Consider the following 24,244-nt stretch of genomic DNA (forward strand, 5'->3'; position numbering starts at 1 on the left):
ATATTAATTACAGAGCAACAGAATCTCAGACTTTTCAGATGGAAAGAGATCTTGAAGTCTGAGGGTAGAGAGGGGTGTTTATACTGGAAATAAATCTAAGACAGCAGTCAAGATGAATATCTTTGAAAGCAGATGTGCCACTCAACACTAAGATTCTAGCTTGGAGGTAAACAGATGTACAATCCCAGAGTAGGGCCCTAAATGGAATGCAGTTCCAAATTCAGTTTCAGAAATTCCTAAGAACTTCAAGACTCTTGAACAAATTAGAATATTGAAGATTTTTTTTATTACTTTAAAGAAGCCTCTCTTCCCATTCTTTTTATTGAATTTTTGAAGTACAGGATGAAAGGGTTAAACATCACATATTTAAATGTCCCATCAGTATTTTTACCATGCTTACTTCATCAATATAAACTGGTTCTGGCTCAGGTTCTATTGTCTCTACTTGAACTTCATCACTGAACTGTACAGTTTTCTTCTCAGCTTTCACTGTAAGATAAACAGCCAGATTTAATTTTATAAAAGAAAAAATAAGCAATGACATAAATACTGTATAGCTAGTATATTGCCTAGGTTCCTTGCATTTGAAACCACTACTGTGAAAATTTTAAAAATTAGTATTTTGTTGACATTTGAAAGCCACAGACCTAAATAATTTTATCTGTAAATCACATTTTAAAAAAAAACCCACATCAGTTCACCCAAAATCAACAGAAACATTTCAGCAAGTAAATGCTTTATCATAGTCTCCCCACACATAACATACGTATTAAAAAGTCATCAGGATAAAAGACTCAAAGAGTGATTGGAAGCAATAGGGCTAGCAAGTCAAGTTTAAGATAAAACTGGTAAAATCATCTATGACAAACTGAACCTTCTTTTCTCCAGAGCAAAGTACAGAATCGAAGGGTCTCAAGTTTCTCTATTCCTTATTCAGCAAACCCTATCTGCAAAGTGTCTCGTTCCTCTGTAGTGGAGACTAGAACAAAAAAAGCTCTATATTTAGCAAAAAAGCCAAATACCACTCTTATCATACACTCTTATTAGATAGTCTTAACATCACAAATGACTGCTACGGCATGTAATTCTGCTGACCTGCTCATACTCCTAGTACCCCCAAGTTGAGATCATAGGAGATTAATCTTGCAAGCCCACGAGATTTACAGAAATCAGTTCTAGAATCTTGAAGTCTTGTCTAATATTTAATACTTTTATTAAATGTTTAAAGTAGGTTAGATGGATATAAATGGATACAGGTAAATAAGTAGTATACAGAAAATCCCTCTGCCCACTACACACATGTGTGTACACACAGTATGTAGGTTTCTTGGACTATTTGAACACTGGTAATCTGTCTCCAAGTCCTATCTGCCATGAGGCCTTCAGTTTCATCTCGATTAAATGTGCACTATTTCAACTGGACAAAAAGTCAATTTAGGAAAAAAGCTGCTGTTGCCCACATTTATCTAGGTGTCAATTAAGTGATTCCATGAATCTCAAAGAAGCTGCTGACAAAGCAGTAGACAGCAGCCATTTTTCAGCAGAAGACAGCTTGGGCACCCTTGGTCTGACTGTTGTTTGTGAGAGCATAGCAAGGGCTCCTCAGTTTTACTTCAATTATCACATTAACTTTCAACTGAACTCCATCATAAGGGAAAGGAAATCACCCCTGGGCCATGGCAGGGCTTAACATATATACATAAATGTAATGTTACTTACTCATTTCAGGCTCAGCAGAAAGATCAGCTGTTACAAAATTAGATGGGAATAATCCTATACCCTGATGAGTTTCACCTTTCCACCAATTTGGATCACTAAAGATAAAAGAATAAATAAAGCCCCCATACATTAACAACCCCATACTCACATGGAACTTTCCTAGAAATAGCACAGTAAAGGTTTTTATATTACTAGCACATAAATACAATTTGTATATATGCTGAAATCTTGACACAAGAATTTTTATGCAAATACATTTGTTTGTAAAAAACCTAGGAGATAACAAAATAAAGTATTTAACACAAAAATGTATTTCCATTTATTGCATTCCAAGGTATGCTTCTACATAGAAGATACAATTATTTCTAATTCCTTTTTACAGTTTAACATAGGTGTAGTAGGCATTCTATACAACTTACCTGTCATCGAGGATAGTTATAAGTTCTCCAGCTTTAAAAGTCAGTTCATTATCTTCAGCAGCCTCAAAATCGTAGATTGCACGAACCTTTCGGCCCTCGTGTTTGTGGTTTGTTAAAAGGCTTGAGGTGCTTGGATACAAACTGGAAAGTGTTGTTTGCTGTTGCCTTTGTTCTTTTAGTGACAGCTCAATAGCTACAAAAGAAGAGTTATTCAGATGAAAATTCCCTATAAAAATGGGTTGATGGGTATGAAAATTTAATTCTGTGAAAACTTTTAGTGTAATTCTATTCCTGTTGCATTTTAATGACTGTCTTTCTCTTAGAATTAATGACAATTCTAAGATTATCTCTTTGTTATCTAAATAACAAAGAGAGAGCAGAATTCTGCCTATGGATTTATTGAGGCTTCTAACATGGACAGGATGAATAAATAGTCTTTAAGCACAAATGGAATAACTCTGTAAAGTCATCCATTTTTTATTATTATATTAATGTTACAACCTTGAACTGATCTAAAATATTTACATTCCTGCTTTACATCTTACACCATGTTGAACTTTTCCATATTGCTTGAAACATTAAAAAGATACAGCTGTTCCAGTGCACACTGGTTCTCCATTAGACAGGAGCCTTTAGTCTGGATTCACAGAATCAGATTTACACAGATTGGCTGAGGTTGGAAGGCACCTCTGGAAGTCATCTTGTCCAATCCCCTGTTCAAGCAGGGTCACTACAGCTGACTGCCAAGGATAATGTTTTAATATCTTCAGGAATAAGAAGACACCATGACATTCCTGGGAAACCTGTGGCAGTGCTTAGTCATCTTCACAGTAAAGTCCCTCCTTAATTCATAATTAACAAAATGATTTTTGCTGAAACAAGCAAAAATTTGACACTTCCTTTTTTTTTCTCCCTATCATTCCTTGAATAATTTCACATTTCTGGGTCATTTTCAATTAAGCTTGACCAGGCAGAGAAGTTTCACTCATATTTAACTCAGCTCAAGTTTGCAGAAAAAAAATGTATCATATTTAAGAAGGGACAGGGTGGACACACAAACAAACATTATGAAACTCATGAAGAATATGCTTTTGAGACACAGATCTCTTTCAAAATAGACTTTGGTGGGTTAAGTGTTGAAGAAATGGTTAGTAACACATACAGATTGGCTAATGGTCATTTAAATAAATCAATATGCATCATGTCAGCAAACAAATGCACTCACCTTTAGCTAAATCCTCCTCTTCCTTTTTGGTGGCTACTGTACCAGGATCTTTGGCAACCAGAGCTGGACTTGCTTTTGCCTGTTCAGCAGCCTAGCCAAAAGTAAAAGATGTAAAAATGAATCCAACAAAAAACTGAGAATGCATGAAGTTCACCATTTTGATTGGTATTCATCTGCTATATAAAAAATATATGCTATATAAAATATAATCTGCTATATAAAAATCTAAAGTAATTGAGAGCATTTCACCCCTCAAAGAAAAATTTTATTAAGATAAGGTAGTTTTCATTTTGTTTGCCAAACATCTAGAATTCAAAAGTACAAACTGTAAAACACAGAGCTGAGGATAAAAAGAAATTTGTGACACACTTTGAGAACAACCACAAAATTCTAATATACCTGTGAACCAATAGCAGGGAAAGTAACTCCTTGCTCCTTAAGATTTTTTATCATAGCAGATATTAAACTGAGCTGTGGGTCATTCTTGAATTCATCAGTCCATTCCACCATAAGGGCTTTCAGCTTTTCACAGACTTTTGGATGACCCTGCATGGACAGTAGAAACTAGTTAAAGAATGTAGGAATCTGACCTTAATTTCAAGTAATTGCATGTTACTATCTATATAAAACATATATACTTTATTTTGTAAAGTTTAGCACTCAATCTTGATTAGAAAGGGAGAATAGTACATCAGCGTTGTATCTGTACCACTACAGTGCGTGCTAGGCCCAAAATAAAGTAAAATAAGGTTGCATAGAAGCCCTGTATTATCTCCATTTCACCATATTTGTATTTAGTGTTTCACTGCTGTTATTTAAAGTGAAAATAAAGTAGTTTATTTGTAAATTAACACACCACACAGAATACCTATGTTAACTAGTATGAAGTGGCATTCAGGAAGTTCTGAGAGCCACAGTCTTTACAGTGATCTTTTCTCCTTCCCTTCCCCCTCCTTTCCAGTCCTCCAAAAGTAGATTCCATTCCACTTTCAGATTACTCCAGTTCTCTGTCTGATTTCCCTTACAGATGAAATGTATAAATCAATCCAATACATTACCTTATTCAACACATTGCTTACTTCACTGGCAAAATCTCTTGAACAGACTTCTAAATGAAAGATTTTGCCACAGTTTGATACACATGCTCCTAGAAGCTAATGAAAGAAAGATTAAAACTCAGAGATTTTTTTGCAATATAACTTTTTAGCAAGAAAAATCACTACGTTAAAAAGAACTTACTGTTAATGCTTGCATAGCAACGTGGGGATCTTTATGGTTCACTCTCTTCATAATAGAGCGGAGGCAGTCTTTAGGCCTAAAAAACACAAGACATTTAAAAATATGTAATGGAATGAACATTTCCTATTGCACACATTACAATGCAGACAACATTAACAGACAGCAAGATCTCCTGAACATTGTGAGTAAATTACTTAGTAGCTTGTAAGTGCAACATTTAAAAAATAAATCAACACCATAAACAGTTGTAGCCATTGCTACCTGTAGGATTTGTAGCTCTCTTAATTATCAAAACCTCTCAGTAATTTATACTACCTTTTGTATTTAGAGCGAATTAGTGTAAATACTCCAGAAATGCAAAAAATCCCTTACAATTAGAGAACTGGAATTCTCTGTAGTTCATGCACCTACTCCTCCATATTTCACATATATATGTAAGAACACTTCCTTACATACTGATTTACCAACACCCTTTTGCTACTTTTATTTTGAATTACCACCACATTCCTCAAAGCCTCTTTTAATCTACAGAATAACATTTATAAAGAAGACATGTAATGAACCAATAATTTCTAAAAAAAACCTATTAGACAATCAAAAACATCAAAGTTTCAAAACAGTTAAATACAGAATTAAAGTCTTACCTATGTTGTGGTAGATAGAAATAACATGAAAAGCAACTTCAACAAAGAATTTGAAAGGGGATTTCAGAAAGTTTAGCATATTAAAATCTGTGTGACTTTCTGTTACTTTGTTCTGTCTATAAAAGTAGTGGAAAGCTAAGCGAGGCTGAGGTAGGCATTATCATGGGCATACAGTCATTATCTGTTGAAGAGACCTGAAAAGATAACCCTGGAAGAGAGTACGTAGAGAAAAACGAAAAGAGAAGGTAAATCTAAACTAAGAGGTTTTACACTTTTATAGCATGGTTGTCTTTGGAAGCAAAAGTATTTTTCTGTTGAACTGGTATCCAAAAACTAACATGAAACTCAGGTATTAGTTACACCACTGCTTGGCTATACTATATTTGGCAGTGTCTGCATTTTACAGAAATGTCCACCTCATATTTAGTGGTTCTAATTATAGAAAGTGCTGTCACACAGCACAAGTACATATCATTCAGTGTATACCTTCATACAACCAATTATTACAGATGAAGGCTTTAAGACAAGTACCACCTTTTATCTATTAATTATCCAAGACTTCTCATATGTTCACTTTAATTGAAAAAGAATACAGGCTAAAATTTTCAGAAATAACTGCTTTCTTTAACCATTAATTTATGAGTAGAATTAACAATGTGGTATGAACGCAAGCTCAAAAAGGTGCTTGGCCATTGTTAAGCTAGTATTTACAAAGGCAGGGTGAAGGATCAAGAGCTTAGTTCAGGAGCAGGACCACTAGCCTAAGATTTTTTTTACAAAGGAATCCAAAGTCTTATTAAAAGTAATAAAGTAGTAAGAAAGCTTCAAAGCCAAATGATCAGCCACATGTCTCAAGTACAATCTACTTGCTCATATATTTAACAGAAATGATCAATACTTGAGTGTTAAATGTTCTAACATGCTCACATGTTTAAAATAAGAAATCTTTTGATTACACATACATAAAAAGAAATAATCTAGGTATACCAATCTTTAGTCACATAGAGTAAGAAAACCTATTCTAGACAGGACTGTAATTCTTATTTTTACTTCTAATTAATTCATCAGACAATTTACTGTGTAAATTATGAGAAGCACTATGCAGACACCAGAGGGAAGCATGCACCCTATGAGTGTAGAATTCTATCCACTTATTAGGCATCTCTCCAAATCATACTATACAAATATTTGGCCATAGTTCTGCTCCAAGGATGCTATGATCAGAATTTCAGAGGCACCACAATGAGTAGTAATAACAAGTAAGTAGGGTGGAAATATGGCAAGATACAATAGAAGCTATGTAGCATATATGGCATCATATGGTATCATACACCAATATACCCAGAAAATATTCACAATAGATTTCAGGTTTAGCTGAAAGTATAAAAAAAAATCTGATTGTATTTTATTTAACAAAGACACAATTAGCAGCATTTGCAGTCTAAAATGCTATTCTGCACAAAACATTTCAGATATGTTCAGGAATTTATTGTTCATTTACAGTCTAAGGTAACTCTGTGGGACTCAGCTTTCCTCCTTGCTCCTACAGAAAAAAGCTTCCTGGTCATAAAGCTTCCTGGCCAGCTTGCTAGACATACACTGCAATGACAATGTAAAACGCTACTGAGATTGCGTAATTTGAGGGGGAAAAAATAGAAGACACATCAGAAAACTATCAAGTAAGCAATTTTGCTGTTCTCTCTTGCATGAACAGGCAGAAAAACAACCAAAGAAGAAACAGCTAACCAGAACACTGACTTGCTGAGGCAGTGATTAATCCTTAAGGAATCAGGACAAAGTTAGGCAAGCAGCAATACGGACAAACCATTTCTCAATGACAATTTTCCAATACCCAACCCCAAACAGAGAGTGTTGCAATGAACGTTTCTATTTTCTCAGCCATTGGTGTAGTCTCTCAGCCACTGACTTAATTTTTTTTCAACCATCATTTTTTGATTAGGCAACTTTTCTGGTCAAAAATTGAAGTTGTGATAGTTTCAATGTAGATTGATATGTCTCATGAAATAAACAGCACAACTATCTCAAAGCCAAATGCAAACGCAATTAGAGTTAGGAACTGGCTAGCATGAAACCACTGAAGAAGGCGGGGCATCTTTGCTAAAATATACCATACCCATCCTTTCATTTTTCCTTTCATTTTTCCTTCTATTCTGTTTAATGAACCATTCAAATTTTTTAATATTATTCTGAAATGATAAACTATAGATTCAGTTTTGCAAGCATTTTCATTGCAGAAAAGCAACACTATGCAAAACTCTATACCCTTCCTGTAGTCCGATTTAAAATGCCAGTCAATCATACAATCATAGAATATCCTGAGTTGGAAGGGACCCACAAAGATCATTGAAGTCCAGCTCCTGGCCCTGCACAGGACAGCCTCAAGAATCACACCATGTGATTTAAGTTTTTAAAATAAACAATTTTTTAAGAATGCTGTACAAAAACAGGGGACAGAAAAGATTGCCTCTAACAGGAAAATCTTTTTTTTAATCATGTTTCCATGTTGAAAAGGCAACTTGCTCACTGAGCTAATATTGGCAAAAAACAAGATGTAAACAATGACGTGCAACTGCTGAGTTGTATGAGTTCCTAAAACAAATTCAGAGAGTAAAAAAGTATGCTTTCTGATCATTAGAAAAATTTTGGATCCTCTTAAGAATATGATATGTGAAATGTGCAGAAAGTATTAAGTTAATTCTATACTACATAGAGCAGTATTTCATATAGGCTATTGTAAACAAATCATATTGTTTAAAATATTGACATATTTTCTGTCTTTCCTGTGTTTTCTACAAAAATTCTAATAACTCTAATTTTGAAATTCACAAAAAACAGAGAAAGTAGTCAAAGAGAGGGATTCAGTGAAAGTCTAAATTGCTAAAAATCTTAGCTGTTTGGATTAAAGGAAGCAAGATAACATTTTCAGCAATTTGTAATTCTCGGTACGGAAAGTATTACAATGCAAAAAATAACAGTAGCAATTATGTTAGGGAACTGTAACTAGTTTATGGTAAGAGAAAATGCAGCACCTTTGTAGCATAACAGGTTTCTAACAATTAATCTGGATGCAAACAGGCTGGCAGACAATGTGCTATACCAAAAGTTCTACTGAATGAGTAAGTGTTTTCCAGGCTGCTGTGACTTCAGGTGGAAGACAATCCACATCTGGAATGCTGCAGGCATGCAATGGAGCTTACAGACTGGTAAAAAGAAAATCCCTAAAGGAGAGATTTTGTAATCTAAACTTCTGCCAAGAACAGTAACAGACAGCTTGTACTGGAGCAGAATTGGTTAAAAGATTAAAGCTGATCCCAGTTAAGAAGACTTGCATCCTTGTCAGAGGAATTTAAACTGCAGGAGAATTTCAAACAGCTAAGCATATCTCATACAAACTTCTTAATAGGAAACTGTCTTGCTTTACCTTGCTACTGCATGACATCATTCATCAAAAACAACAAAAAAAACCCCATCAGCAAGTTTTAACAGAATCCAAATGAAAGCAACAAGTCAGCTGGCAGCCTGTTACAAGCAGGATAAATATTACAAAGGTTAAAGTTCCCCTTTTCTTTTAAAAAAGAGTTTTATTAAGAAAAAATATTAAAATACAAACACACAAAAGAAAAAGACAGAAACCAACACAAACAGACCTCACAAATCCTAACTGGAATGTAGATGCACATTACCAAAGATCTCTAGCTTTGTCTGTACTGCTGTCTCTTGCAGCTACATATATTCGAGCACTCTTGAGGTTATGTTGCTGTGACACTAAATTTCATCTGTGGAAAGGCTTTCAGTGATTAAATAGAATACTGAAACATTCAATAATACAGTTACTGTTACAGGCTGGGCATCAACATCCTCACAGAATAGGAATGCAGTTTTACATATAAAGGCTAATATGAAACATAAACAACAACTTGTCAGCTGTTATCTTAACTACAGTTATACACAACAGCACAGAAGTCTCAATATGCCATGCTACTTTTAAGTACTCCTCCAGAGACCATCTCTAACCCTAAGGAATAAGCTTATTTGCAAACCTGTCCTTTGGAACAGAAGTCCCAGGTGGGACTTTGCTGTCTGGCATCTCATACTGTTTCTGGCAGTTTTACAAGCCAATCCAAGTCATTCTCAGAAAAGCTTTTCATAGCATCAGTGGAAAAACTCTCTTCTTGAGTCTGTTCCTTACCTGAATTGTTACAGGGAATGCTTCAAGAAGGTATATTTAAAATGTTTCCAAATCCTAATACTACACTGACTGAAAGCACTATAAATACACTGAAATTATGTCTTTAAACTGTATTTTTTAGATGCTAGTTCAAATTACACTTTATCTTTTCTTGTCCAAAAAGTAAGTTCATGCATAAATTCTATGAAAGAGCTCAGTAAATAATCAATAATGGAAACATTAGCAGCCCATATTAAGATGTGATTAATTTTGTATCAGTTCTTCAAAATGTACAATTATCAAAGCCCTGATGACAGAGAATAGCTTGTGAAAACAAGGGGAAGAAACACAAAGCCTTGTTGTTTTCTGTGACAAAGACACTGGTGGTCTGATGGGGAGAACAATGCAGCAGATGCTTCATACCTTGGTTGTAGCAAAGTTTTGACACACAGTTGAAGCCCTTATAGCCTCCTTATCACACAGCTGGTGAAATATGGATAAAAGGATGACAAGGTGGGTGAAAAACTGGTCTCCTAGGCTCAAAGAGTTGTCACCTGTAGTGCAAATTCCAGCTAGTAGGCACTATCTAGTGGGATGCTTCAGGAATTTCTGCTGGGAACAACAGTGTTCTCAGTAACTTACTGACCAGAGCAAGTTGAAGGGGAACAATCAATATACTGGAGGCCATGGCTAATATTCAGAGGGACCTGGAAAGGCTGGAGAAATGGGCAGACTGGGAGTTCAACAAGAACAAGGGTAAGGTATTGCATTTTAAATGAGGCCAGGAGCTGACCACATGAAAAGGAGGAAAGGATCTGCAGTTCCTATTGGGTGAGAGGTGTCAGTAGTGCAGCCTGCCAGCAAAGACAACCACCTACATCCTGGCTCAAACAACTGGTCAGCATAACCAACAAAGTCAGGAAAGCAACCCTTCCCCTCCATTCTGCACTTGTAATATTGCATCTGGAGCACTTTGTCCAGTTTGGGACTCCCCAGTGCAAGAAGGTTATTTACACACTGCCCTAGTTCCCATGGATAGCTGCCAGGATGGTCAGGGAGGGTCACATACAAGGAAAGATAGCAGAGATGCTTTCAGCTTTGAGAAGAGCAGACAAAAAGTGGGCCTTACTGCTCTCTACAACCAATTAATCAGAGAATACACAGAAGATGCAGCCAGACTCTCTTAGAGCTGCACAGTCATAGGACAAGATGCAACAGACAAGTTGGAACAGGAAAAATTGTAATCAGATTGCAGGATTATGTGGTTTTTTTTACTTACTTAGTAAGTAGAAGTAGTTAAATACTGAAACATGTTGCCCACAGAAGTTACGGAACCTTTGACCTTGGAGGCATTCAAGACTTGACACGGTCCTGAGCAACCTGATCTAATTAGACCTGTTTGAAGCTGGGGGGGGGTTGGACTAGATGACCTCCGGAGGTCACTTCCAACTTAGATTATGATTCTGTAAGAAAAATGCTTCATGAAGCCTCCTGGGTTTACAGTGATACTGCTAAAACATATCAATTTATTTATTCTGTTACACTGGTGAAAAGCTGCTGTACAAGAGTTCTAATTTTAACAGATCAGCCAGTACCTGATTGCAAGGAAGGATTGCAAAAGACTTCAGCAGAAACCCCACACATTTTCCTTTTACTTGTAATCAATTTAAATCCAGCTGTTGCAGAAGTTTATAAAAGATAACAAAAAATGCATTCCTCTCACGTGTGTATGAGACGGAAATAATATAATTAAAAAGGTTTGGGGAGGAAATTCCTAAATCACTTACCCTGTGCGTGACTGTCCAACTTTATCACAGATGTCTAAGATGAGGCCCCAGTCCTCTGCAGTGTTCATCTCACTGGTTGCTTTCTCTGAGAAATAAAGTATAAGTAAATGAAAATACAAATTTAAAAAAATTCAAAATTGTCAACAAAGATGTTGAAATATTACCTTTTTTAATACTCCTAAATGTATGGCAAGTCCCCACATTTAATAAAATTCATATATTAACAATGTTACATCAAGTTATTTTTAATTTTCTATGCTCACTTGTGACCATGAATTTTAATTAATGAGCAAACAAATTTTGGGGTTGTTTTCCCCGATAATAAAGATGCAGCCAGAACACAACACAACTAGTATAGCTAGGGTTTTTTTCCCATTTGAAACGATAAAGTTTAATAGGATATGAATACCCAAAGCATTAGTTCACTTTTTGCAGAGTCAGATACAACTGAATTTATCACCTTCCCAGACACTAAACTGCTGTGTCTTGCATTTTCTTTCTATTTATTACATCTCAACAAGAAGGATTTAAAAAGTCATCATAATCACTTAACTTTTATCTTCCCATTATTTTTTCTGCTTTGGATGATGTGTTTGACTGTTTCCTTTCAGCTAAAAAGATTGCTAAACCAAAGCTAATCTCAAAGAAGACATTGGGACTCTTTCTTCCAAATTTTTTGAATACAAGAGTCCCTGGTGAAGACTAAAGAAATAGAGAGAGGAGGTGGAGAAGAAATAGGTTCAATGTCAGAAGAAAAAATAAAGACTCCTCCCTATTTCTCCCCCAAAAAAGCTTAGTTATACTAAGGATAACAATAAATAAAAGCATTAAAGGAAACTGAGCCTTACACTGCAGCTCAATAGAAGATTATCTAAATACTGATAGATCAGATCAGGACTAGAGAGCATAAGGAAATGCACAAGTATTTTCAACTAGTACCCAAACAGAAGGAGAATGGGAACAGAATAATACAGAAACTTTGTTTCCCATCCCGGCTTCATATAACGTTTACAGCTTAATCTACAAAACAGAAAATATGCCTCAGCAATGAGTACCATCCTTCAGGGAATGTCTCAGACTACTCAGTTTTATGAAAGGAACCAAAGATTTCTTATAAAAACTTATCTGCCAGGAAAGATTCATTATCTAGATTAGCACTGGCAAAATTTCAAAGAGAAAGACAAAGCAAAACATCTCATCTCCAAAAATTACAAGGAATTATTCATATCAAAGATGATAGCTTTTCTTATGAATGAGTTTCTGTGTCCTACAAATTGACATAGGTTACAGTTAATTAGTTTCTTAATTCAGAACAAAAATGCAGAAAAGCAAAACTCTAGGGTTATGTCCTCCCAAAGTATTTCTGAGGAAAAATTCAACACTGCCATATATACAGCTGAAATGATAACACATCAGCTGTACTGCCTGATGCAAGGGAAAGAGCAGAACAGTATAGGGAAATCCTAAATGGAAGTTAGTTAGAATTCCGTATGTTCTCTGAGATAAAGTAAAAGGGCACTGCCTCTTCTGTCTAAACCCTATCAGAAAACTTGTTTGACTAGAAAAAGCAGTCATAATCCACAGAAATGTCAAAAATTATGGGTAGACACCATGCTAACATCTAGCACTAAGATATACCAGCTAATCAACCAACCACTTTATTTTCCTTTCAGTCTGCTCTTGTTCCAAATCACGGTTATTACTAACAACCATAGAAATCTGTGATTTTCAGGTAAGACACTTGAACTTAAGGCCTTGCATGAACCATCACAGGCCAAGGCAGTCTTCTGAAATTGCAGTCTAAGCACACAGCAGCTGTTCTGCTACCAAAGACAGCCTCAACTCTGCAGTACCAGAACTGCTTTTTTGAAACACAGAGCCTGAGTTGCCTACACTGCATTCCCCAAAACAGCTGATAGGCACAGTCCAGAGACACACAGACCAGACCACATGGAGGCAGTTTACTTTCAGGACTCCGCTGTTTCAGTTCATTGCCGTTCCTACTGGAGCTGGACCAGCTCCAGTCAAAATGTGCCTGCACAGTTCTCTCCTAAGCCTTAAGTTCCCACCAGGCTCCAAGCTCACAGACGGAGCTCACAAACCCAGACTGGTCACTCATGCCCAATGCTGCACTTCAGTTAGCACGTCCTTCTGCAGAGAGATGAGCAATCCAATAGAACTGAAACCTTGGTCTTTTCCGTTGTTCTACATAACAGACAGTTGTCTGTATTTCTGACAACAATTGATCCTTCTTTCCTCATAATGGCCACAAAGAGAAACGGCATGGCAATTGGTTATGTCTTCTACAAACCAAGGAGTAAACTAATGCATGCTTAATGTTTTAATATAACAGCAAACTGTGCTTTATGCTAATTTAAATACTTTGGCTAAAACTACTAGTAAGATAGTGATTGACGAAATCCCTGACCCACATTAACCACACCAATTACAGCCTTTATTTTAACTCTCAAATGAGAACATTTTGCAAATTTATCCCTGAGTACAATTACGAGTTTTCTGATATGGCCACATTCCTTCTTGGCAGTTGAAGTTAGTCCCATATAAAAACTGTCATTTGCTTGCCATGCCTTCCCCCTTTTTACTCAGGTTATTTCTTCCACCAACAAACACTAGATAGTTTCTTACTAAATTTCAGCCTGAAACCAAGTTTCACTGTATACTTTCAGTCTTCGGTAGTAACTATCATCTAATAAATCCACTGGATAATAAAATTAATGGTAAGACACGAGAAAAAAAATTGCCTCTAGAGTTTTACTTAAATTCTGTCTCAAACAAGGCGAGTTAAGAGCATACTGAGAACATTAGCAGCACACTGTCTGAGCTGATGGTCCACAAAAAAGGCCTCTATGTCTGTCAGAGCATTAGCAAATGACTATCACCTTTCACCACTCTGGGAACAGGAGCAACAAAGACACTTTGACAAAATTTCTATGTTGCATCAAAATTTTTACTTAAATCTCTTTAAGTTAAATTACTTACACTACTATCACTTAAAATCAGTGAATACTCTCTCCTAACATGAGGCACACATTCACAGGCAAAAAAAAAGTTTATGTGCATTCAGCAGTTGCCTACCCTGCCAAACAGCTGGCACCCTCCCAGCCCTCAGGTACAATTGATATGTCACTGGCAGACTCTATCTTAGTACTGGAATGGGCTCGTACAGGGAAGGAAAAACAGACATTTGTTTAAAGTCTTAGGACAGGTTAGCATAACACATAGAAGATAACTTAAAGAAGAAATGTTCTTCATCTTCCATCCCTGATTGAAAATAATTCTACCATAACAATAATAATGTTTAGTTCAGACCCTATCCCTCCATCTCATCATTGCTTCAAAATCTTACTCAACTTAGTGAATGCCAAGCCAGGATCAGATAACGTTTCAAACTTTAAAAAAACAGCTTTAAAAGACAGCACTGGCTCCTTCATGAAATCAGCATACTTCAAAACTTACTAATACTATGCCAAACACAAAGGAAACAGGACTACATCACAGCTCTCTTCCATGAAGCTGCACCACTCACATTCAAGGCATTGTTTTCTGAGCACAAGCAAGGCCTACAAATGAACATAGTAATTTTAACCAGTGCAAGACTGTACAATCTTATGTTGCATCCGGTTAATTTGTAGTAATTAATAGTTATTATTAATCCTAATTACTATTAATAGTAGGTAGTAAAATAGTAGTTTTAAATTTTTTAAACTGGCTTTTTTATTTGGTGGTTTTTTTTCATTACATGTCTACATCTCTCACCTTTATTCTTTAGGAGTTATTTAATATTCTTTTCTTACCAGCAATTCCATAAAGACAGACATATAAATTGATAAGTACCATAATTTCAGAGGAAAAAATATTTTTATCTATGGGTTCTTTGGTCAAAAACAATGATCCGCCACAATATAAGAATACCTTTCTAAATTACTTCAACAATTTTTTTAGTTCCTAAAATAAATGCAAAAGAGACAAAACCAATATATCAAAATTTTCAGCCACTTTGCAGAGCACAGAGTGTGGAATCACTAGGCCTCTCTCCTTATACTTCTGTATTCAGAACAGTAACCATACTGGGCCACACCAGTTCCATCTTGCTCAACATTCAGTCTCTAATACATATATTAAACCTCAACCAGATACCAAGGAAAACATAAAAGAGAATAATGTAAGCATTAACTGTACTTCTCTACCAACATACCTTGCAGTGACCAACAATTTACTGCTTCATAACTCCTGAGTCAGAAATGGTGCTCCAACCACACAAACATTGTCATAAATCACACATAGAATAAATAAAGTATTCTGAAGCAAAATGCATCTCCTATGACAGAAATCTCAGCTATGTTTGTATCTTCAGCTTCTCAATAAGTTGTAGAATATAATGTCCTCCAAATAAAGCAGCTAGATGCTGGAATCATTCTTCCAAACATATATTGTATCTTTTTTCAAGTAAACCTCTGAATAAAATTTATACAAAACTGAATAGCACTCGGCTGCTAAAGAAAACACCATTCCTCATTACAAATGCCATAGACTCTCACTGAAATACTGTACCTAAAACACAGAAGACAGCAGTACACCTACTGAACGAGAAGCCAGGCCACAAAGATCTAAATATATGAGTTTAATTACTTATACTTTGGTTGCAGTGAAAGTACACAGGCTCTTGCATGGGCTCTTTTGGGATACCCAAATTAGCCTGCCTCTCCTTGTGTCGTAAAGTTCATTAAGTGTGTTGAGGCCCCGCTTCCCTGTAATTTACACAAACCTGAATGCTTGGAGCATTGATAAAATTCTGTTTAATCCTCTGGTTTTGTGAATTATTTACAAATTATAAGCATATATATTTTTTACAATTATTTACAATTTAAATTCACAATTTATAATTTAAATTTACAATTTACAAATTATAAGCATATTTGCACTGTGATTCTATTTTAAGTCCCCTATAACATACAAAACACAATTGCAGTTGATCACTTTAGGACAGAAGAAAAAAAAAAAACAAAACCCTCTTCTCTGAAGAAAAAAAAAAAATTCCCAAAATTCACGCCATCATATTTATAAAGTATTATCAGACAGAATAAAGGCAGTGTATGGTGAAAAAAATTCACTGCCAGATTTAGTGGTTGATGCTTTAGGTGCTGGTAAAAGGAATATAAATATTGCTGCAGATTTTCCACGGAAATACGTGCTAGTCACTTGACTTCTCTGCCTTAGTTCTGCATCTTAACAAAAGCATTTTACTGCCTTATTAGAAACTTGCAAGAGGAAATACTCTCATCACTGTTCGGATACTGCACTGAACCGTACAATGCTTTTCTCAGAGCAGAAAACTTAGTGACTACCCATTGCTAACATCATTTTCAGAGGGAGGTCTTGGCAGGCTTGAGCTTCCCAAGCTTTAGATTTTACTGAAGTTTATTTTGAAAGAAAAACCATGGTCTTAAAACTGAGCTATTTTTCTGCAAGGAAGCCTCAAAGATGTTAGAACTAGCAGAATTTCAAGAAATAACAAATCTAGATCAAAATATCCTCAAATCTAACACTTAAAATGTACATGGTTAGAAGCAGTCAAAACAAATATCAGTAACTGTCAGAAAATTCTACCAATCTAAAGGTTTTCACCATCCTACTTATTATTTGCTCTTACTCTATTCATAGATGTAACATCATTTTCACAATTGGACATCATTAAAATGAAATAATGAAGTTGTAACTTCAATTACAAAGAGAAGAATGGATACAGAAACTCTTCAACAGAATAGTTAAAGAAAGTCTTCAACTCACAGACTCATATTGCAACCAGTTTCTAGCATGATAAAAAAAACATCAAAAAATCTGTTATGTCATTGCAAATAACACAGATTTAATGAAAAAGTCAATACTCCCCTCAGCCTTCTCTCCTCCTCTTCTGCTCAAAGTTTTGTTTTCTTCACAAGGTTAAATAAATAATTTCCCCTTCTCTGTAAAATTGTAAACACTAAAATTCCAAAGCAATATAGTTTAAAGAGTCCTTAAAGACTGAAAGTGACTGCAAATATTTCTTTCTTTTTGCAGGCACTTGCTGAGAAATTTGGATTGCATACCATTCCACATCACTGAAGTTAAATGCAATTAAATTTTGTTCTTTTTGTCTGTCAAATAAAAAGAACAAATACATTTGTTGGCCCATTCTACAAAAACCACCATTTGACTATTAACCACTTTACATTTCGCTAACAGGCTCAAAACTGCACAAGAAGAATATGTCCAACCGGATTCCATTTAGACAAGATTGAAAATAACCTCCAACAGGCAATGACACCATAGAGAGAAACTAGAATTCCATGTACCATTAACTTTGGTAAAGCTATTAACCAACTTCTGCACTTTAACTGTATCCCCATTTAGAGTGCTCCCAGGTCCTTATGGAAGCAGTTGTGGAAGGTGTCCCCTATGAAAGCACTGCAGCTGATCCAAGGCAAAGCAAGCAGCAGTGACTGCGGCCACCTCAACTCATTCCTTCAGAAGACCTTGTAGGATTGCACTGTGCATGAGGCAGCCCAGCCAAAATGGACATCACTCTGCTCAATGAACTGAGCAGAACGAAGACAAAAGGATTCAAGACCTGGTTAGAAAAGGCTGAAATCGTAAGACAAGCTGAGCAAAAATAATTTAGATGTTTAGATCTCTCATGCAAACCCTAGCAAATCCACAGAACTCAAACTACCTTTCGCCCAAAAATATTACAACACAACAGGAAGGTGAGCACATTAGAGATATATGAGAAGGATGAACAGTCCATAAACAAGGTGTATCACAGGCATGTCATACTAACAAATGGTGCCAGGATGTATTTGCAGAACCCCATTAAGCCAAGCCACAGCAGATAAAGCATTTCAGAAGGAAGATCAGCAAGAAACTTAACTTTCCACATCAGGTATGCAGTGTTATTTTTATCAGTTAGAGGAACAGATTTTACATGTTGGAGATCTACTTTGATTCTTCTAAATTTTGGTATTATAGTGCACATTGTCACAGCTGAAATGAGGAGACACACTTAAAGTGACAGTTCTTCCCTGGCAGGAAAGAAAGAGAATTACCAGAAAAGTACTGTCTTTGACTATGGAACATACTATGTTGGCTTCAAAGTGCCCAGCTGAACTCAGAGTCTGGTAATTGATAGTGAAAAAGACTTTTTTTTTTGTTAGCTGATATACTGAAGGGGTATTCCACTCAGTCTTACCCTGTCAGCATTGCCATTTTAAACTGAGAACATAACACCAAAGGTATCTTTAAGTAAGAAGGTCTTGTTTTTTATAAATATTTATAAATAACTGAAAAGGGGGGTGGCTATAACTCCTTTTCCACACATTTTCTACTCAGTCTCCCTGTTAGCTCACAGTTAATGTCCTTTTTAAAAACAACACTGAGAAAAACAGTAGGCCAACTCCGGCAAAAAAAGTGCCGCTTTCATGACAAGCTGAGCCAATCCTTGGAATTCATCTTCCCTTACAGCCAGATGTTAATTCACAGTGTGCAGTCTCCATAATGATCTGGGGTCAAGAAACTGTGACAATTTTCCCTTCTTTTGCCAAACCTAGCCTAACACAGAAAGTCCAGCTCAGAGAGACATGTAACTGGATGTTTTAAAGATGTTGACTAACCAAGGGCATAAATCTAAAGAACAATGAGTTTAAATAGCAAGATGGTTTTATTTCAAGAAATTGCACCGTGGGAATCATAGTCAAACCATTTCTTACATTCTAATAGCATCAAACTATAGGCTGATCATATATAATTCAAGCACATTATTAAATATCTCAAGAGTCGTTAGCATAAAATTATCAACAACTGCTAGAGTTAATAAAACACAGGGAAAATGACTGCAAGTCACATCAAGTTCTACTACCTTACTAAACTACCTGCTTAATTTCCTATTATTGTAAATAGTAAGCCTGAATTTCTTCCCACTCCTGTACTGCCTCAAACCATCACAGTAAGAACTAGAGTAACATCCAAAGCAAATGCAAAAAACCCCAAACCAATCCAAAACCCCCGTGTTTTTTAAATACCTCCTCTTAATATCATGTGTGATTTTTATGATGACTTATACCAGAACCTGAGTCGCAGATTTTATTCTTGAGATAATATCTAAATGACACTTGAGAACTGCTTTAGCAGTAAGTTCTTCATCAAACCTAGCCTAAGCACTGCTACATTACTAATTAGCCTGTCAGGACAGACTAGTAGACAGTCTTTTGGTTCTTAAAGCACATTTCACCATTATTTTACCTGAGTCAAACTTACAGATAAATCTGCATTTCTCAGATGACCTATGAACCTAATAAGAACACTTTTAATTCTAGCCCCTTAAATGGAGGATTAGAGTTTCTTAATTATACTCTCAATAGGCTCAGTGTCTTGAAGATTTTTTTTAATTCCATTATTATGTTCTTTACTTGGACACACCATCAAAGGCTCCCTTACTTGATTGTGAAAACTTGTGTCACCACTGATTAGCATCCCTTCCTGTTGAAATATTCCTAAATATGGTAAAAAGAAACTTCAGAAAATTGAAAATATTTGGGCTTCATCCAGAGATTTGGACCCTTGAGGATGACAATAGTTAACCTCCTCAAATCTCTGGGCATTACTGAATATTAATTTAATAGCAGCCTTAAACAACATTCTTCTGCCAACTACACCTAAAAAAACCAGGTGTACCAAGTTGACACTAAATGGTAAACTATTATGGATGACCAGGTTGCAGTGCAGCAGCATGCTAACAGGACTAGTCAAATGCTGCTAACTGGCCAAACAAACTGAAAAATTTGTCCTGAGCGTAAGACATACTTATGCTCCTCAAAATGATGGAAAACAATTTAGTTCCAGATACATTCTCTGCAATCCATTATCCTAAATGGTTCCAAAATAATTTCCAACTACTCCACAGTACTGATCAGCTGCTCAGTAGAAAAGAATGCACAGCTATTGCAAGAATACTATCAACTACACCAATGTCCAAATTCATATGAAATTAAGAATAGCTGCTGACTGACTTCCTGCTTCAGGAATCTGATTTTCAAAAGAAAACTTTCTTGCTGCATAAGAACAAATGCAGAGCACTCAACTTTCACTCAGAGAAAATAAATGTAAAATAGCACTATGGCTTGACAACTTTTGGAAGTTTCCTGAGAACATGAGAGCTTACTCTACAGCTGATGCTATCTTATGAAGCCTGCCAAAAAATTCATCCAGATAATAGCACATTCCCAAGGGGCCTTGGAGAAGAAGAGCCCAGGGATGCTTTCCGGGAGACTTCATCAATCCCATCTCCCTGGCACAAATCCAGTTAAGTGACGGATAAAGGCAGCAGGCTTCTGAAAGTAGGCTGTCACCAACTGAACAGCCTGCTGCTCCTTCAGTCTCCCTCAGGACACCATGAAAGGGGCCAAAAGAAAGAGGCTGCTTACCAGTGAAAATTAGCCCATTGCCCACTATCTGCTTTTCCAAGAACAATTTGGGACTGAGTGGTTATTTCTACCTCCTCATACAGAATACAAAATAATGCTTTTGAAAATTATTTACTGGTGATCATATTAGGCAAGTACAATTGGTAAGGCATCAGCATCCTCTGCACCTAGAAAAGAGCAAATGAGCCACTGAGGTAACTGCTGGGTGCTACTGCATTGAGACTTGCAGTGTTGAGGGGCACATCCACTGGACTGAGCTCTAGAGAGACCAACTCAAGCAGTCTCAGCTTCCCTGCCTGCCAGAGACACTAGGAAGAAAAAAAGTGAACACCTGCCAGAACCTGAGCCTATCACTTTTTAATCTTATTAGTTCAAATCATTCTCTAATAGTCCATGGAAAACTGGCAAGCAGTACAATCTCTTCCTCACTTTCAACTGTCAAATTACACTAGAAGACAGCAGAGCAACTACGAAAAATCATTTACTACTTTCCAAAATAAGTCAGTCAAGTTTGCCACCAACAAAATCATTAATTGAAGTGCAGTCTTCAACTTAAAAGTGTTAACAGTTCAAAATGAGAAGACCGAGCTATGTCGTGTTTTGATGAAACAGACTAAGAATTTCTGATAACATACATACAGAATTTATGTATCAGTACTTTGTTTATGCCCTAATCCTTTCCCCTGAAAACATACATACTTTTCAAATGATTTTGACTTGGGTCTTTCTTTGAAGAGCAGGAAGAAATAAATCGGAGCCCAAATGTCTAAAGTTTGATAAACGTTATGAAACAATGTATCTGTAGTTGAAAGTTGCAGCAAGTATAAGGCTATTAAAGAAACTGGCTTCAAGAGACTTATACAGTGTTAAACTGTTGTCAGAAAATAATCACACGAAAGGGATGTTCTTATCCACATATGAGATAAAGTCCCTTTATATTATGGGATTCTGCAAAGCTTTTATCACTCAAAGTAAAAAAGATGTCAGCAGCAGGCCAAAAATAAACCATTTCACACAATCTCAAATCAGACATACAAAACTAATTATTAGCTGTTTATATGTTATTTTACCTTCAGTTTCGACACATGAGCGTTAAGCACAATCTTTGTGAAGTAAAAGCCAGATATTTCCTCTCCATCTAGTCTGGCCTTGGAACAACCAAGATTGGGATGACACCTGATCTCAGCACGTCAAGTTTTACTTGAAAGGAAAAGAAAAAACTCCCACAGGAATCCCTTTCAAAGCACTAAACGCAAAACGCTTTGACGATTTTTCTCATGCCTGCCTGCGAAGCAACTGTAGATAGTGCTTTTTACTGTTCATCCTTTCAACAACACTCCAGCGCGGACCTTTCTCACTACTTGTTTTGCTGTGCTACAGCGTTACTCGTGCTGAGCAGGCCAGCTCGTCCCCCACGAGCATCCCCGCGCTCGTCCCCCGGCCCGCCAGGCCAGAAGGGCCGCCGGGGGCCCCGCGCTGTCACCGGCCAGGCCGCAGCCCCGCCGCCCCCGCCGGGACGCGTCCCCGGCCCGCCCCGGCCCGGCCGCACCGTGACCGCCGGCCCGCCCGGGCCGCCACCGCTCCCGCCTCCCGGCCGGGCGCCAGCGAGCCCAGCAGCGCGGGGTCGGGCCAGCGGGCCGGCTGCCCGCGGGGAATGGAGCGGGAGCGGGTCGGAGGGCCGGCCGCCGGCGGGGTTCCCTCGGGGAGAGGCCGGGCCGCGGCGCCGCGGGAGCCACTCACCCACATCCTGATCGAAGGGGTTGGTGGCGAAAAGCGGCATCGCGGGGCTGGGGGCGCGGGGCGGCCGCCCCTCCCGGCAGCGCGGCGGCAGCGGCGGCGAGAGAGAGCAGCCCTCGGCGGCGGCGGCGGCGGCGGCTCCTCCTCCCGCCCCGGGCAGCTCCGCCGCCACCTCCTCCCAGCGCGGGGCGCCGCCTCCCGCGCAGCACGACGGGAACCGGGGCCGGACCCGTGCCGCGGGAGCCCCGGCGGCGACAGCCGGCCCCGGGCCCGCCCCGCCGCCCCAGACGGGCATCTTAGCGCCGGCACGGATACCCGAGGCCGAGGTTTATACTATGTAGTTATGCGGAGCTCTTTTGTCCCCCCTGCTTAGGAGGCGAGACGGCTTTGTGCCCAGACACGTTTGCTTCCTATGGAAGATTTTTGGAGCTTCCCTATGCATTGGGCTGACAGAATATTTTCATTGGTAACGCCATCGTGCTTGTGACATGGGTAGTCTGACGGCAAAGTGCAGACTGGTCGTTATGCCAGCATCTCTCACCGCATGGCACGGGAGCATGACCAGTTCTCTGCAGTCACATCCCATGGAGATCAGTAGCTATCAGTTGGTAACAGGACCTGGAATATCCCATGGCCTTTGGTTGCCTATCTTGCTGCTCCACTTTGTACGACTATGTTGCTGGCTTCAGTGGGGTGTGTCCCACATTAACAATATGACTCATAGGATAAGACACGTTGCCTATTCCTGCTGTCCCATAAAACTCAAGTCATTATCCTTAAGGCCTTTTAGTACTGTTCAATTACTCTGAACTAGTTGGATTGCAAATTAAGTAAAACTAGGCTCCTATATACACTTGGGGAAAGAGTCAGACACAGAGCAATAAGGGCACATCACAGGCTTGCAAACAAGAAATGAAAAGGGTACTATGACTGTTTGCAGGGCAGAAACACTAGTTGCAATCAATAGCACTAATTATGCTCAATAATGAATGTGATTGCATGCATTAGGCAGACTTCTGACACATCAAATGAAAACTGCACACCAAGCCTCTTCCCACAGGAATTTACAGTCACCAGGCACTTTGTTATTTTACTAAGGTTTTTTCCCCAGACCTCTAGTTCTGCTTCTTTACCTATCCATACCAACTGTTTTCAGCAGCTAATGCAGGTCAGCATTGATCTAATGCTTAGAACTGACTACTTGTGAGGAATTGCATATTTTCTTTGGATTCTACCTCAATTCAACGACATCTGCTAGATATTCTCAGAGGATGCTTTATCTCCTCCCCATTCATCATCCTCCATTATATTCACAAAAGACATGGTAGATGTTCTCTGAGCCTGTTTTATCCCCTCCTTTCTCCTCCCTTCTTTCTGATGGGTTCAAAATGAGTTGTAGGAATCCTTTCAAAACAAGCAGAGTTTTATTCAGTAGCCCTGCAGGAAGAGCTAACACAACACATGTGGATAACTGGGGTTTTAGACTACCTTCAGCCTGAAAGCATTGCAGCCCAACTTTACTTCCAAATACCCTAGCCAACATTTTGAAAAAGGTAATTTATACTCAGGAAGCATCTTAAGGCTCTGTAATCATCGCTCATATTTTGATTCTGTAATGATTTTTTTTACTGTTGGGCACAGCGTGAAGCCCTTCCAAAACTCCATATTGTACTGTATCTCCTCCCTCTTTTCCCTGTCTCATGGCTCTAGCATGTTTCCATGACACAGCAATGGGTGAGAGTTAGAGTACTCTCCCATGAAGTGTGGGGTTTGCCCTCTCAGACACAAATGGCCATGGAAACCAGCTCT

The 24,244-nt window shown here is 37.9% G+C and overlaps 1 protein-coding gene across 2 annotated transcripts in view; it reads right to left on the reverse strand.

Moving 5' to 3' along the window:
• STAM (signal transducing adaptor molecule) overlaps nt 1–22,579 on the reverse strand; it is a 33,688-nt gene extending 11,109 nt beyond the window's left edge. Inside the window, exons 1-9 of one of the 2 annotated variants that reach the window (XM_069006701.1) lie at nt 22,439–22,579; nt 11,223–11,307; nt 4,603–4,678; nt 4,422–4,517; nt 3,763–3,909; nt 3,364–3,454; nt 2,139–2,331; nt 1,720–1,814; nt 401–489 (exon numbers count right to left, since the gene is read on the reverse strand). In XM_069006701.1, coding sequence (XP_068862802.1) covers nt 401–489; nt 1,720–1,814; nt 2,139–2,331; nt 3,364–3,454; nt 3,763–3,909; nt 4,422–4,517; nt 4,603–4,678; nt 11,223–11,307; nt 22,439–22,478 — 912 coding nt within the window. In that variant the 5' untranslated portion in view covers nt 22,479–22,579. Of the gene's footprint in view, nt 1–391; nt 490–1,719; nt 1,815–2,138; nt 2,332–3,363; nt 3,455–3,762; nt 3,910–4,421; nt 4,518–4,602; nt 4,679–11,222; nt 11,308–22,438 lie in introns of both variants that reach the window. The other variant, XM_069006700.1, reaches the window with a different exon arrangement.
• Nucleotides 22,580–24,244: the final 1,665 nt, after the last annotated feature.

The sequence above is a fragment of the Aphelocoma coerulescens genome, chromosome 2, assembly GCF_041296385.1.
Source record: "Aphelocoma coerulescens isolate FSJ_1873_10779 chromosome 2, UR_Acoe_1.0, whole genome shotgun sequence".
Classification (NCBI taxonomy): Eukaryota; Metazoa; Chordata; class Aves; order Passeriformes; family Corvidae; genus Aphelocoma; species Aphelocoma coerulescens.